Raw genomic sequence first — 12071 nt, 5'->3', positions numbered from 1 at the left:
AAAGCTGTTAGCGAGCGTAGCTGTCCAACGGGAGAGGGGAGGGGGAGACTGGAAACAAAAACAAAACCATCTGATCCTGATCGTGTTTGCAGCACCCACCTGCTGAAGACTTGTTTTTGTTGTTGTTCTTAGCTTCTTGTAAACAAACACAACTACCTCTCTTGCGGTACGTTTAGTCTATGTGTTTTAGCTGATCATTTTTCATTGTTTCTTTCTTCTCATATTGTTACAGGCCCACTGACACTGACAGGAGGAGATTCACGGAATTAAAATTTATGTATTCACTGTCGCTGATTTTTGTCTGGCACCATGTCCACGGAAAATGACAAAATTCGTCTGGACAGAAAAAGGAGTGCGAGTGAGATGGAAAAAATCGACGTTGCTGCGCTCCTGCAAGGCATCACAGCTGAAGACTTTGATGATGATGATGATGATGATGAAGAAGGGCAGGAGAAAAAGTACGAGTCTGAAATCAACGTTGACCTGGAGCGTTGCTATTTCAAATACTTACAAAGGGTATTAATTTATATCTTTGTCTTCTTAATTAATTAAGGGCTAATATCTGGATTGTCCAACAGGAAGCAGAAGTGAACACAATGCATTCAGCTTTGGACGTGGAGAGCAGACGATGGCGCTTTTTTCGGAAGCAAGCTGACTTGCTCGACTGTTTTAAAGAGCACCGAGCCCTCAATGTCATGCCGTTTGTCTACCACGACGCACTCAGGAGCACAAGGACGTTTGTGCTAGTCCATCCATTGGAACTTCTCTATAGGACAAAGGACAGGTATATAAAATTTAAGGAATAAAAGAACGAAAAACATTAAAATGTTGCAATCTTAGATCTCAAAACTATTTTTATGAAATTATTGCTGAGGGCGTGCCTTCAAAACTGTACCTGGATCTTGAGTTTGATAAAAAGGTATTTTTAAGATTTCAAAATTATTTTTACTCTAAATTTTGGATCAGGCAAACCCAGATGTTGATGGAGAGAAAATGACCAGCACTGCTATTGAACTCTTCGTGGAGCACCTCAACTCTAAACTAAATCTGAACATTGATTCAAGCTCAGTTGTTGACCTGGACAGCTCAACTGATGTCAAATTCAGCAGACACGTCATTTTCAACACGTTTTTCTCTTTCAAAGACAACAGCGTTGTCGGTGCCTTGGTACGAAACGTCACCCAAGAAGGACAGCACCCACAGCTCAGGGTGCGCAAGAAGGACGGCGGTCAAACGTGTATTGTCGACCTTTGCGTCTACACCAAGAACAGACATTTCAGGTAATTTTTTAGACAGGAAAACACGAGTAAGAAATTAAATAAAAATCGAGTGTAAAGCTTTTGAGCCATCTGAAATTAACCTTCAGCCTGAAAAGCTTGTACAATTGACACAAAGAATGTATTTTTACCCTCGGAAGCAATCATATTTTCAAGGCAGTTTTTGGAATAAATAGAAACAGAAATCTCACTTATTCACAGTTGGAAAATCTGGAAAATGTTTTTCAAATGCTGTTTTTTTTTATCAATTTGGCAATTCTCGCCTCTCACACACATTTAAGACAACTTTTATAAATTTCTTTTTTATTGTTTCAAATTATTTATCGATTATCTGCTTAATGCATCCAACATTAATAATAATTTTCAATTGTCCCCCTGTACAAAAAATTAAAGTGTTCCTCCTTAATTTAAATCTGCTTGTGGCACAAAATATTGTCGCATCCTGTCACCTCGTTTCATTAATTTATTTTCAGGATTCTGGGATCAACAAAATTCTGCCGAAAAGCGCCTTTGGTGCTTAGTGATGGTGCAAACAAAACATTGAGTCTTCAAGTAACGAGTGGCCGTTTGAGAGATGAGGTTCTGTTTTTGTCCAGCCTGGTGACTGGCTCCAACAATCCTATCTTGCCGTACAACGTGCTGGCCACGGTGCAGAGGCCAAAACCAATGGCCGCCGTTGAGCAGGCCAAGCCAGAAAGCTTTTCTGGAATGCCGCGTATTGATGCCTTCTTCCAACATGTAATTCCATATTTGCTATTTAGAAATTAATTTTTATTTGTAAGATTTAATTATGCATTATTACTTAAAGACCTAAAAATTATTTCTAAATTCACAATTTCAATAATATATTTCTGTGACTTTGTGTGGAAGACCTGGGAAAATCCACCATCTCAATCTCCCATTTATTTTCATGTGGCATGTTCTCACGTTCATGAATTTATTGCAATATTGCGTTTTTAAAATTTTCAGATTTTGTCCCCAGTTGGGCTGCAAAAGATTCTGTCCTACCCGAGGGGCTACGTTGTGTACTCCTCAGGCCCATCAGGTTACTGCCTGAACAAAGGCGCCGCCCACCAGCGGCACAGGGTCTACTGGGTTCTTGCAAAGCGTCTGGGTGTCTACTACCAGAAGTGCGGAGACAAGAGCGACTGCGGCGACTTCCGCTCTCCCAAGCAGTTGCTGCCTGATCACCTACTGCTTGAGGCGAGAGGACCGCTCGACCCGTGGGAACTCTGTCTCTCAGGGCCAACCTCCAACGCGCCACTTCAACTCACACTGCCAACGTGACTTTCTTAAGTGTATAAATATATGATTAATTTTGTGATGCCTAGGTGCTCTGTTCAATTCTTTTTAAAAGAATTGAGATATTTGTGATTAACTAATATGATGGAAGAAATCTTGTCTGATTAATGTACAATATTTTTCAAAGAGTCATTTTGTTTATAATTTGATAATAAACCCTAGAATTTTTGAAATGAATTATATACAATTTAATATTATTTACACAACAAAGTACAGAATTAAGGGAGAGCCACCCCAGCGTCCTCATCAGTTTCCAGGCCTATTTGCTCTATGATATCCTTTTTGGTCAGCGTCTCTGAATTCTCCAGAACCGCCCCCATGATGTCAAGTACAATCCTCTTCCTCTGCCTCCAGGCCTTCTCGTACTCAGCCTTACTCTTGGAGCTCTTTTTCGGTCCGCCTGCAGCTGCCATTCTGTCTCGCTGAGCAGTCAGGCTCTCCACCCTTTTCTCTTGCTATTTATTTTATACATTAGAACCCTTGACTACAATATATTGTTCTAAAGACTGACCTCCTTGATGGCCTCGTCCAGTTCAGGTCCGCTGAGCTTCTGGTCAGGGTCCTGCTTGCCCTTGCTTGTGAACGGCTTCAACTCTGCTTCCAGCTTTCGAGCGGTTTCCTCAGTAGCAGCCAACTGTTTGTCCAGGAGGATGATCTGCTCGCTCAGCTGGTTCCTCTGCTCCAACAGCTTGGCCGAGTCCACTTTGGACTGCTTGGCCCAGTACAGGGTCTTCTTGCCAAACGTCTTTTCCACGACACATTCAGACTGAAATAAATTTTTAATTTTTAAGATAATAAATATGGCAGACTCACCGTTTTCGCCCAACTCTCACTTCTCGCTAGGATAGGGATTAACATTGAATCTTCCCATCAGAGCGAGAAGTGTGAGTGAGCGGAAAGTGTGAGTCCCCCATAGTTTGGTTTTAAATTACATCGACTAGCTTCCCGAGGACTTTTTCCACACTGGCCTTCTTTGCATCTTTGGGTAGTTCTTTTAGCAGGGCATTCACGCTGAAAGGTCTTCCGGTCCCTCTCAGTAACCTGAGCAAGGTGTCCGACAATTTGCCGCCTTTTTCTTCACTCATCTTTGGACTGGAAACCAAAAATTCTGATCAGTTTCATACAATCTAAACAATAATTTGTAGACCAAATTTGATCATTAATTATAATTCGGAAAAATTGCGCATACAGCTCAACAACCAAACGCAAATTTCCTTGTTGCAAAAAAGGGCAACTGTCAATTTAACATTACATGACATTAATTTAAACTTTTTGTGTGTGTTTGTTGAGCGATAAACATTGAGCGATTTTTCTGCTTCCACGACGAAACACTGATTTGACATGTTCAAACTGACCTTTAATCCTGTAAATTGTAAGCTTCCAATGGCCTTCACCTATTCTGATATTATTTTCCTTCAGTTTGAATCACAATTAAAGGAAAAAAGAATGAAAAATAAAATAATATACCTGCCACCAACTGATTGTGAGCTGACAATGAGCAAGAATAAGGGCTTTTGAAAAGGAGGTTGAGATTCATGATTTTATTCTTCAATTGAAAATAACAAACAACCAAAAATTGCCTGTAGATATGTTAATTTTTTCATTCTTATTTGATTCCGAGATCCGAGTTTGATAATTTTTACGGAGTTTTCCAAATATTTGTGAAAAAATCTTTGTCATTTTAATAACTCCTTTGTGTTACACCACTTCTCGGAAGAACAACAAGAGCTCATTGAGGAGGATGTAAAAAGGCGGCAAACGCAGACGCGGCAAAAATGAGACAGCGGCAGACTAGACTGTTCAACCCAATAGGTTCGACTTGAGCGAAAAAAAAATTCTTAAAAACAATTGCATTTTTGTAATGAATTGTGTCCTAGTTCTGATGAAAGTTTCAGATTTAAACTAATTAAACTAAGCCGCGGTAATTTTTTTTTTGGATTAAATAAAATGTTTATTTATCAATTTTAAGGGGAAATATCAAAGTTTTTCCTCAACCTGCACCCGGGTTTCTCGAGCACCCGTCCGTAAATAATGCCAACGCTAGTAGCCAATTCGCCGAAACTCAGGTTTTACATTAAACACTAATTGACTAAAAACTCAGTTCGCAGCTATATTTATTGGGGCTAATTTAACGTTTTTCCCTCAATATTTCTTAGGTTTGAGTGGAATGCCTCGACGTTATTCTGATTAACCTGATGCTTATGTATCCTGAAATCTAGTATCTAAGGCCCACGTCCTGCACCACCCGCACACTGACCGAAGAGCCGTACGCCACCGGGCCCGGCTCAGCCCCCGCTGATGGCCGGCTAGCCAGGAGCCGGGTTGCTCGGGCACTTTCTGCAATTAATGCCAATGATTTAAAAAAAATCCCAATAAAATTATAATTTAATTAAAGCTAGGATTGAAAATAGATAAAAATTGAGAGTCGCAAATGTTTTAATTTCAAATTTAAAACAATTTCACGCAAACTCATGGCGAAAATCAATATGCACAGATTTGTCCTTATATTAATTTTAACCTAAGAATTCATATAATTCTAAAATCCTTTTCTCTCTCTCTCCTCATAAAAAAGGAATAAACTTTTATTTCCACTCAACTGTATCTAACCGATCTAACCTCTTTTGTGCTTGAGAGAGAACCAAGTCCAAATTGACGAAAACCTTATCACAGACGCGCTTTTTTCGGGCGTCGAGTTGAAATGTCAGCCGAGATCTCGGCATTTGACTGTGACGATGAGCACAAACAGCATCCACAGAAAGGGTACAAAATTTTAAAGACGAAGAGAAAAATTTCTGGATGTAGAAAGTTTTCAGGGGACAAGGCGCTGTTCACGCCGGGCCCGTTGAACTGCACTTGGTCCGTGAAGGAGGCGATGCTCCGCGACCTCGGATCCCGCGACCTTGAATTCGTGCAAACCGTCCAGCAAATCCGCAGTGAATTACTCGCCATTGCAGGTGTGAAAGGTTCTTCGTTCTTATATTCGTGAGAATGGAAAAAAATCTGTTTTATTTAAACTATGCGTTGGTAGAAAATTTAAACCTATAGTGAAAGGGTTTTTTATTCATATAAATTAAATTATACACGATAAAGTTGCAATTCAGTACTTTTTTTAATTAGAGAAATAATAACTTCAGAAATAATGGGGGTTAATTTTGATTGGTGGCAACAGAAACTCCTGAATCGGATTTTGCTGCTGTGCTGCTCCAAGGAAGTGGAACCTACGCCGTTGAAGCAGTCCTGCACACAGTCATCCCAAAATCAGGTGGAAAGGTGAGAATTTTAATAATCTCTTGATTATGCTAGAGTGAAAATAATTATAATTGCTGTTTGATTGCGCTCTGAAATTTGGAGGAAACAATGAATTTGGCATTTTTTCTGTGACCAAATCGTGCGTTCAAAAATATTTATTTTTTCTAAATTTGCTTTTTACATTTATGTTTGTGAACATTTTGCTTCTTGGAAATGACGTCCTTAAATTTCATGAGAATAACTCTCCAAAGCAAATTGATATGACTCTACTATTTTTTTTACGCATGATAATCTCGTGGCGCCCCTTGTTGGATCCGCTGATCACGTCAGCTCGCGGCTGCGGATCCCGATCGACGAGAAATCACTGAGGCTCATATTGAGGCGCGTGGTGACTATCTTCCTCACAGTGCCTCTAGGAAAGATTGAATAGCAATTCGGTCATTTTTTAATAGGAATAATTAGTTCAATATAAATTTAGCATTTTTTACGAATGGAGAAAGTTGGTAAAAATAACAAAATTAGCTTAATTTTCCCAGAACTTGATTTTCCTAATTTTTCTAACTCTTTCCTCTTGTCTGTCTTTTGTTAAAAGATTTTACTTCTTATAAACGGAGCATATGGACGGCGCATGCAGACGATGTGTTCGTATTTGCCTGGCGTGGAGGTGGCAGTGCTCGAATTCGAGGAGGACGAGGCCGTGAATGAGGACCAACTGGAAAAATTGCTCTCGGCGTCGCAGACCGATTTTTCTGCAGTGTGCGTGGTGCACTGCGAAACGTCGTCGGGCGTGCTGAACCCGGTAGAGGACGTCGGCCGCGTTGTCAAGCGTCTTTTACCCACTTGCGCCTACGTCGTGGACGCTATGAGTAGTTTTGGCGCTGTGCCGATCGACATAGAAGCTGCCGGCGCTGATTTTGTCATTAGCTCGGCCAACAAGTGCCTGCAAGGGGTGCCGGGCTTCGCGTTCGTCATCGCTAGAAGAGACAAGCTTAGCCAGTGTGAAGGTGAGAAAACCGAGAAAAACAATAATAAAAGCACTAGTTTATTGACTATAATGATTAATGAAATTTTAAAACGTCTAAACCAACAAAAACAGGACATTATTGCTCGTAGAAAGCCGTTTTTTTTATTTTCGGCAGTCAACTTGTGTCCAATTTCATGGAATAAAATTACACAGAATAAAATAGTAAATTTACTAAAAATTTTTGCGGGCAAAATAAATTCTGAAAATTTATAAATTTAGGCTGTGTGACTGCTGCGAGATATTTTCAATGGGAATGAAGAATGAACACGTGCGGCTGAATCATTTCGTCATCTATAATGCAATGCACGGAAATGGGAGATCATAGTGAAGCAAATCCTTTTTGTTTGCCTTTTGCGACATGCATATTACAGTCCCCCCTAGGAAAGCACTAACACGAAATCATCCTGGTCCGGGTAAAACTGCGCAATGTTCAACAAACACCCAAATTTTCACTGTCGAATTGATTGTTGAGCTTTTCTTGCAACAAGGAAATTCGCGTTTGGTTGTTGAAAGTTGCGCAATTCTACCGGAACCGGACGAAATGCAATCCCAGTTCAAGCGTAGGAAATCTGCTTCAATATTGAGGTGGATCACGATAGTTTGACCTTGAAACACCGTACTGTACAATGCTACCCTTATGCGCCCAGAGTTGCCATATTCTTTGAAGGTCATGCTGCCGGGATCCTCCTCAGTGTCAAAAGAGAGTAAGAAGCTAGTGTTTCCAGGAGAGACACTAAAAGAAAGGGATTTAAACAATAATTATTTCCTCTGCGCCCTCTGCGTGTCCATTTCCTTCAGGTATTTGTGTGCAAAAAATTATATTTGTTAACATTTATACCCAAGGAAATTCCTTCCAATTAGAGTGCAGTGTCCCTTTTTTTACATCAAGATTTATTTTATCAGCTTGTATAGAAAAACTAGCTAATCTAATTGCAAGGGGTGATTTGGTTCGCATCTAATTTAAAAGCTGAAATTTAGTACAAATACTGACCTTTATTTAATGGGGGAACGTGGTGAAGACCACCTGACAAATTTTGAGTCGCAATTGCAGTTTGCTCGCTTATTGTGCTGCGCTGGCCTGGGGGTGGATCACGGCAACGCCACTTTGAAATAAAATGGCAACGCTATAGACTTATTAAGGCTATATATAGCATTGTACAGCGTTTCAAGGTCAAGCTACAAAAAGTGCAGTGATCCGTCCCCTAATTGCACGTACATATGATTGATTTATTCTCGTCTTTCTGCTGCTCTGGAGCACACACAAACGCATTATTTTCGACTCAATGGTGATAAATTGCGAGCACATCATCTTCGTCCGAATAAATCCCTCACAACATCCTTTTTAAAGGTAAAAATGTCTAGACAGTGCGGCTCAGCTGATTTTATCTTGGTCGTTTTATAACAACCTTTTAAATGAATGATGTGCAGGTCTATGGGGATTTTCTTTAAATGTTTAAAAATACTACCAAGTTGATTTTATATCTCCTGCAACTTAAAAATGATGTCGAAGTTACAAAACTCTACAATTAAATCAGAAGTTTAATTATTTTATTTTAAGCCGCCTCTAACGGTATAAATAATATCTTCGATATCCTTAGTTTTTTGTTTTATTTTTGAAAAAAAATTAATGAATAGAATAATGAAATTTTTCAATAATTTATATTTATATATATTATTGCAGCGGTGCAGGATAAAGAGTTTTCCCACAACTATGTTTCATTTCACCACAGCTGTTCACCCTCCTGCTCCGAGCGAAGGAGGTGGTTTATTGTGTAGAGAGGCGCCGAGACGGCAAGACAGAATGCCCAAATAAATTGAGTGCCGATGTAAAGGAATCCCAGCAGAAAATCTTGAGCAGAAATGAGCGAGCAAGGCTGCTCTTCTTTTGCTCGAGTTGCTTTCTTAGGCATTATAAACAGTTTCCTTATGGGTGGTCTCTCCACTACTTGGTGTTTCTTGCTCCGGCGACTCGCATACAAAAATAGCAGAAATTGCTCGTTCTTTTTCTGGCTCATTTGCTCTCTGCTCGCTCTTTCTCATGATCAACCCTTACTTTCTTGTTGTTGCTATTTTTTTCTTCTTGTTTCTTATAATTTTATTTTGGTTATCATTCTCAGTCAACTTTTTCATATGGCTATGATTATAAATTAAAAAAAGTACAATTTTTGTTCTGTATAGGGAACGCTCGTTGCCTGAGTTTGGATTTGGTGGCGCAGCTTAGAGGGCTAGAGGGTGACGGCCAGTTTCGATTCACACCACCTACTCACACACTGCTCGCATTTCGTCAGGCGCTCACTGAATTCAAGCTCGAGGGAGGACTCGCCGTCAGGGCAAACAGGTGAACTTATTAAATTTTTTTACTGACTGTGAATTTGCACTGAAATTTTTTATTAGGTACAAAAAGAACTGGCAAATCGTACACGAGGGAATGCGCAAATTAGGAATTCGGCCCTTGCTGAAGCACGGTGAAAAGGGTGCCGACGGCTACATAATCTCCAGCTTCCACTTTCCGCAGCATCCCAATTTTGACTTTAAGAAATTCTACAAAAAACTCAGCGGTCTTGGTGAAACGATTGATTGTGGATTATCTGAGAAGATGGTTTAATAATTTTTAATTTTAGGTTTGGTCATATACCCTGGCAAGGTGACGCGCACTCCCTGCTTTCGCATTGGCCACATCGGAGACCTGAGCGCTTGCGACTCACAAAAGCTGATTGAGTGCGTTGAAATTGTGCTCCGTGAAATGCAAGTGAACTCCTTAACATAACAAAAAAGTTTCTCCTCTTGCTTCGCTGAAAATAACAAACTAAAATCGCTAAAATCTATTTCTTACTCAATGTTATATTTTAAATTTAATTTTTGTTACTCCACATCAACACCGCAATAAAATGTTTTTAGACTTTTCTTAAAATTACTATGCTACTTAGTCCAGCTAATTGGGATTTGGTTAGATTGGAGTGTGAATTATGGCAGGAAAAATATATTTTCGATTTTACTGTGCAGTCATGCGGTAACACCGTTTCTATGATTTCACCTTTCCTAACTGGGCACTTGTTTATAGTTGCTAACACAACTATCATGCACCCCTGGTTTTTCTTTAAATGATTGTTCCATATTTCGCCTGTTTCTATAGGCTACACAATAGAAAAGGCCACAACAACGAGGAGACGGAAATTTTATCCACACAAAAAATATTAATTCATATTACTTTGGCTCCCTGCTGAGCTAAAGAAAACTTTTAACCCTCATGTCAACTATAGCCTTTGTTAAGACGCGCACTCACTGAGTTGAGCACAATATTTATTTTCTTCTGTTTTCGTGTCAATCTCCATCACTTCCATCAGCCATCACCAATTCAACGGGCCTATATGCTCGCAGCTATAATGTTAAATAAATATCCTGAAATACGATCCTTACAATTTCTCATACTGTGTAAGATTGATGGACATTAGATAAGAATAAGAATGCAACTGAGGGATTATAAATTTGAAGCACAAATTCAAAAGGAAAAAGGATTGTGCCTTGAAGGGTATTTTTACCGAAAAAGCCATTTACTTGCAACAAGGAAATTCACGTACATTATTTGGTTGTTTTGAAAAATACGCCATTTCTTCCGCTATACACGAAGACGATTTGCTTTGGAGTCCTCACCATCAAGCAGAGGATCTCTTATTTTGGGGTTCGGTGTTATGGACGTAGTCCAATTATCAATACAAACAACACAAGAACTGCAAAGAGTCTGCATCCCTCTTTTCACATGTGTACTTGAAACCCTGTGAACTTGTGAGAAGGAAAAAACTTTTGTTTCCATAAATCCGCTTTGAAAACAATTTCACCGACTTTCCCCCATTTGGTACAAAATGCACTCTGCTCGCGTGTTTTTGATTTGTCGGCAGATCTGATCTTCAGATCCTCAAGAGATGGATTCGGATTACACAGATGTGTTTGTCGCGTTTAATGGGATCAACGTGCCCCTGTAAAAAAGCTCAAAAATACGTGAAAAGGAAAAAATCATCAAACATTGTTGAACTGTAAATTTTTTTACTAGAATTTGGAAAAAATATCAAAATTTGATACAATTTGTGCATTGTTCACTGTCTATTTAAAATTGAAATAAATGAAGCAGTATTCAACCTTAAAAACAAAATTCATACTAAAATATCCGCTGTGAACGTGGTTTTTGATTTTTCCGTTTAAAATTCACCTTTTGCCACCCATCCTTTAGTTAACTCCGTTTTAAATATTTTCCTGCGTGTGCATTGCTTTCTTATTCTATTTAAATTAATTTTGTGTCAACATATAGGTTTTTAAATTTGATACTTTTTGAAATGCAACTGTACAACATTGGAAAATCAGGGGTGGCACTCGATTCCTATAATCTGCTGCCGCCCGCTTCTTTTCTAGCGATTTTTGCCGCGTATCATTCACGGTTGATCAGGTTTAAAAGTAATTCGCGCGGATGGATTTATGTATTTGCGGAGCACACACCCTCCTCTCTTTGTCGGGGATTATATACTCATTTTTATTTAATTTTTATATAAATCCCCCTCACTTGCTCTCGGATTATTTTCTTTTGTACAGTGTCTGCGCAACCGAGATTTTTTCCGCAACTTTAATTGTTTCGTGTGAAAAAGATGGGCACGCCAGATTAAAATTTATAGGTGTGTGCATCTGCTGACGCGTGCCTTCTCGACTGGAAATTAATTTTTAATCACGCCATAGGTTTCCAACAATTTCTACATATTTAAATATTTTCATGCTACATTTTTAAACGAAAAATTAAAAATATCCTCATTACGATCACATTTTTTATTTTAATTTTAGTATATTATTGTTCTGGAAACTCTGATTATTTTTGCTGAACTTGCAAGTAGAGTTTTTTTTATCAATTGCTTCAATTTGTATCATTTCTCGTATTAAAACAAAGTAGAAATCAAATTTCACGGCACAAATGGCGTGAAAAGGAGAGTGCGTCATTTCTGTATGGCTTTTGTCAGGCTGCTGTCATTCATTGTCCTTTTGTGAGTCACATACTCTTGTTTAATTTGAAATGTGAAAAGGCCATCAAACGCAACGAGCGCTCAAGATGACCAGCACGCGCTGAATTTAATAACCGCAACGCCTGAAAAATGGAAAACTTATTCAAATTCGCCGGAATTTGCATTTTGTGGCTGCGAAAGGGGTTGGGGGTCAGCAGTCTTACGCCCCCGACACGCGGC

General features: G+C 39.2%; 3 protein-coding genes across 3 annotated transcripts; 2 read left to right on the top strand and 1 right to left on the bottom strand.

The window, feature by feature from the left end:
* The first annotated feature begins 37 nt into the window (after positions 1 to 37).
* On the top strand, positions 38 to 2755 carry LOC135936141 (DNA-directed primase/polymerase protein-like). The gene is made up of 7 exons (XM_065478852.1): positions 38 to 166; positions 233 to 516; positions 579 to 784; positions 841 to 919; positions 967 to 1280; positions 1751 to 2015; positions 2247 to 2755. Exons 2-7 carry the CDS (start codon positions 310 to 312, stop codon positions 2562 to 2564), a joined length of 1389 nt encoding a protein of 462 aa, XP_065334924.1. The 5' UTR covers positions 38 to 166; positions 233 to 309; the 3' UTR covers positions 2565 to 2755.
* A 7-nt stretch (positions 2756 to 2762) lies between these two features.
* On the bottom strand, positions 2763 to 4074 carry LOC135936142 (uncharacterized). Its single transcript, XM_065478853.1, has 4 exons — positions 3935 to 4074; positions 3512 to 3671; positions 3091 to 3345; positions 2763 to 3034 (listed from the first exon to the last, which is right to left on the bottom strand). The coding sequence occupies exons 2-4, from the start codon at positions 3662 to 3664 to the stop codon at positions 2798 to 2800; spliced, it is 645 nt and encodes a 214-aa protein (XP_065334925.1). The 5' UTR covers positions 3665 to 3671; positions 3935 to 4074; the 3' UTR covers positions 2763 to 2797.
* A 1193-nt stretch (positions 4075 to 5267) lies between these two features.
* Positions 5268 to 9854, top strand: LOC135937636 (2-aminoethylphosphonate--pyruvate transaminase-like). The gene is made up of 7 exons (XM_065480799.1): positions 5268 to 5339; positions 5393 to 5533; positions 5749 to 5849; positions 6421 to 6832; positions 9031 to 9190; positions 9247 to 9416; positions 9474 to 9854. Exons 1-7 carry the CDS (start codon positions 5312 to 5314, stop codon positions 9617 to 9619), a joined length of 1158 nt encoding a protein of 385 aa, XP_065336871.1. The 5' UTR covers positions 5268 to 5311; the 3' UTR covers positions 9620 to 9854.
* The last annotated feature ends 2217 nt before the right edge of the window (positions 9855 to 12071 follow it).

Source organism: Cloeon dipterum, chromosome 2, assembly GCF_949628265.1.
Source record: "Cloeon dipterum chromosome 2, ieCloDipt1.1, whole genome shotgun sequence".
In the NCBI taxonomy this organism is placed as follows: Eukaryota; Metazoa; Arthropoda; class Insecta; order Ephemeroptera; family Baetidae; genus Cloeon; species Cloeon dipterum.
Note: the sequence above shows the minus strand (reverse complement) of the source record. Positions and strands in the feature narration are given on the sequence as shown.